The sequence below is a fragment of the Nelumbo lutea genome, chromosome 2 (genome assembly GCF_056320005.1).
Source record: "Nelumbo lutea isolate HS-2025 chromosome 2, American lotus-T2T, whole genome shotgun sequence".
Lineage (NCBI taxonomy): Eukaryota > Viridiplantae > Streptophyta > Magnoliopsida > Proteales > Nelumbonaceae > Nelumbo > Nelumbo lutea.
The window spans coordinates 50406992-50410926 of record NC_142685.1 but is presented as its reverse complement, the minus strand read 5'-3'; the positions used below and the strand labels follow the sequence as shown (position 1 = coordinate 50410926).

The window sequence follows — 3935 nt, the reverse complement described above, 5'->3', positions numbered from 1 at the left end:
TCGTGAAGTTGGAATGCACTATGTTATCAGAGAGAGAATATATTTGGTCCATGAATAAAAAAAGAAGAAAAAAGAGAATACATTTACAAAAAGGAAAGTATCTATATTTTGATCGTAAATTAGGTTTAATTATCCTCTTAATTCTCAAATCGATAGAGATTCAAAAGATTGGAAGGGCAGAATTAATTCTCACAGATCAAATGTTGGTTCAGTCTTACCAAAATTGAATTTTTGTCTGTCGCTCGTGAGAGGGACACTCGGTTGAAATAAAAAAATAAAGCAGGTCTCCTGAAACTGAAACTGAATATAGATCCCCCCACTCCCCTGGCACTTCTGCGGTTCTGCCTGTCCTTCTCAAATAAATAATTATTAAACTGCGAAGATTTCTTTTTTTTTTTTTTCATTTTTTCGTGCGTTGATGGAAAAACAGAGAAGATATTCTGTTACCCATAGTTTTTTGAAAGTATCGAGATTTGGGTTCATCAAGAACCGGATTTCCCGACTTTGATCTCATTTATCCATGGGCCCACCCGGATTCTCCATTCTCTATGACTAATTGAGTGGTCACCCCTAAAACTTTCAAACAATCACTGCCGTCCATTTAACGCCCGGCGATTGAAATGTCTTGCCCTTGGTAGTCGATCAGTTATGGTTGGTGCTTGGTAGGTCAAAATCAATCAGATATAAATCTAATTACTGCTTAATAATAGCAATATTTTAGATAACTTGATCATCCAGTTACTCACAACAACTACAAGATTCCCAATCAAGGATGCTTAATGGAGAGTCTGGACCGTTGGTGTATATAATGCAAATATCTAAGTTTAAAAAAAAAATCCGCGATTAAACGATTTTAAAGTTTCAAAATCGGCGTGACGTTGTTCTATTCTATTTTCTCGTCAAGTCTAGGCTACCAGCCTACCAGTGCTTCCCTCCCTGGTTCCCACTTACCCACTCACCCAGCCACGCGCACACGAATGGTTCGCCAATTTAAGGCCAACGGCGTGGAGCGGCTCGGCCCGATCTACTTCTTCGCAACTTCTGTTTGACGGATGGCTGACCAGTCTACTCTCTCTCTAAAGTCTCTACGTCCTCGCTGACGCCAACGCTGTTAAATTCGACCCAGTGAGAATTCACCACGTTCCACGGACGTTAAATTTTATCGAGTTGAAGCGTTGCTAAGACTCTAAAACAAATAGCACGCGGTTTTGTCGTTAAGACTTCCATCTCAGCTTAAAACCCTTCTCTCCCGTTTACTTCTTCCAAACCTCAAACCCCCCCTCTCTCTCTCTCTCTCTCTCATCCTGCCGGATCTGTAAATTGTTCAGCAAGTTAAGTTTTCTATCTATTTTTTCTCGTTTTCTCGGAAACCGAGATTCAATTCTTTGGTTTCTTCTATCTGATCTGTAAGGTAAAGGAATTTTAGGGTTTCTCCTTTGATTTGATATATTTATTCGTACGCCGGCGAGGGATTCTTGATTGTTCTTTTTTCTCCCTGAGAAATTTTTGAGGAAACTGAGGATTTTTAGAACTCGACTTTTTTTTTTCCCAAATTTCTTTGAGGTTTGAGTGACGAATTCTAGTCTTCGAAAGAAGTGGCTCTGGGATCCTTTATTTGCTTTGCTTCGCTGATAGTACAAGTTTGAAAAAGAAAGAAACGACTTTTAGGAGGATTTCTTTCTTGTGGTTCTCAGATCTGCAGGAAAATATTATCCAGGTTTGTTTTCTAGATGGCTTCGGGAGGGTCGTCGTACTGGTGCTACAGATGCAGTCGATTTGTTAGGGTTTGGTCTCGAGACACCATCGTTTGCCCCGATTGTGATGGGGGATTTATTGAAGAAGTCGAGAATCTGTCCCGATCTGCACAAACAGACGGTAGACGCCGTCGATTTCCTGCCGCTGCGATGTATATGCTCGGGAACAGGCCGAATTCGGATCAGAATACGAATTTAGGGTTTCGCCGTAGCCGAAGGAACGGTGGCGACCGGTCGCCTTTCAATCCGGTTATTGTCCTCCGGGGTCCAGCTGATGGTGGTGGCACAGAAGGAGGTAGTGGTGAGAGGGCAAGCTTTGAGCTTTACTATGATGATGGCGTGGGTTCCGGCCTTCGACCCCTGCCCGCAAGTATGTCAGATTTCTTGATGGGGTCAGGCTTTGATCGTCTTCTTGATCAGCTCGCTCAGATCGAGATAAACGGGGTTGGGCGCTGTGAGCATCCTCCGGCGTCGAAGGATGCCGTTGAGTCGATGCCGACTATTGAGATTGTAGCTAGCCATGTTGTCACCGAATCCCACTGTGCTGTCTGCAAGGAACCCTTTGAGCTTGGGTCAGAGGCCCGCGAGATGCCGTGTAAACACATCTACCATTCAGATTGCATCCTCCCATGGCTTTCTCTTCGAAATTCTTGTCCCGTATGCCGCCACGAGTTGCCTACAGATGTGCGCGGCAGAGACTCCCCGGAGTCCGACGGTGGTCAAGATTCGCGGTCTCCGGGGGCAGCCGAAGAGGACACCGTAGGTTTGACCATATGGAGGCTCCCTGGTGGTGGTTTTGCAGTTGGAAGGTTTTCCGGGGGTAGGCGAGCTGGCGAACGTGAGCTCCCCGTTGTTTACACGGAAATGGATGGTGGGTTTAATACGGGCGGTGCACCCCGGAGGATTTCTTGGACTTCTAGGGGTAGCAGGTCGAGAGAGAGTGGTGGATTGAGCCGTGTGTTTCGCAATTTCTTCTCCTTCTTTGGAAGATTAAGATCATCTTCTTCTCATCATGATTCAGAGTCCAGAGTCACTCGTAGCAGTCATTCAACTTCCGTTTTCAACAGAACCTCAAGAAGGCGCAGCAGCAGCAGCAGAGCCTGGACCCTGGAAGATAACAGTGGAATTGCGAGATGGTGAATTTTGGTTGGATGGACTGGGGAAGATTGAAGGGTCTCCTACTTATGTTTCTTGTTCTCTGCGCGGTCCTCTAATCGCGGCACTGGTTCTTGTTATGTCAAGAAAGGAAATATCTTTATAAGAAGCATGGTGTTAAGCACCGTAAATAGCAAAAAAAATGAGAAAAAGGAAATGAAGAACTTCCCAATTCAAATTTGGTTGGAGCTTGGAAGAGAACAATTACTCCATTTGGATGGAGTAGGGAGGTACAATTTCATCTCAGCTCAGATGGTTTTTTACTGCCTCAAATTTGCAGCAACAGAATCAAATTTATTGTAAAGAAGGATGAGAAGGTTTTCGTGCAATTAGAAGATGGGGCCTGCTAAACGAAGGAAGGTACAAGCTCTCGTGTACCAGACAGACTGCATAGTTGAAACTTGAAAGCATTCATTTATTTTTAACAACATTACATTCTGTATGAATTGAATCCTACTATTCTGTTTATAATTTATTTCCTATTCTGTAATCTATTAGCTTTGTCGTGGGTATGAATATTTGCAACTTTTGAGCAGTGTCAATCTTTATGAGGACAACATCTTTGTTCCAAAACCTCCATGAATGTATTTTATCGGATGTCTCCGAAGAGACAACCTCCTTGAATGTTGTGTTATTATCTCTTTATGGCAACCTTGGCCATGGATATCTTATTGACATCTTAGCCGAGAATCGAGAAATTCGAGATGGGGGCATAGCATACAGACCCACACCAATAATGCAATAGCCGAGAATCGAGAAATTCGATTTGGCAGCTTCATGCTTTGCCAAGCCAGGGCCATTCGACCCAAGGCAAATGTAGTAGGGGCCATTGGACCCAAGGCAAATCTGAATTCTGCAATTTCAGATTTCTGAGGTGATTGTAGTGCACTTTTCCTTTTTTTTTTTTTTTTCTCTCTTTTTTTTTGGGACATTTGTCACAAGTAAATGAAAGTGCGAGTAAAATTCTAAAGTACAGCAGTTCCGGAATTCCGAACTCGAGTTCAGGATCATTAGCCCTTGGCCCGC

General features: G+C 43.6%; 1 protein-coding gene across 1 annotated transcript; it reads left to right on the top strand.

The window, feature by feature from the left end:
* The first annotated feature begins 1021 nt into the window (after positions 1–1021).
* Positions 1022–3451, top strand: LOC148870587 (putative E3 ubiquitin-protein ligase RHC2A). The gene has a single exon (XM_088971990.1). It carries the CDS (start codon positions 1731–1733, stop codon positions 2892–2894), a length of 1164 nt encoding a protein of 387 aa, XP_088828116.1. The 5' UTR covers positions 1022–1730; the 3' UTR covers positions 2895–3451.
* Positions 3452–3935: the final 484 nt, after the last annotated feature.

What these genes read in the sequence shown, in the direction of transcription:
- LOC148870587 (XM_088971990.1), top strand. Translation starts at nt 1,731, where the DNA reads ATGGCTTCGGGAGGGTCGTCGTACTGGTGCTACAGATGCAGTCGATTT.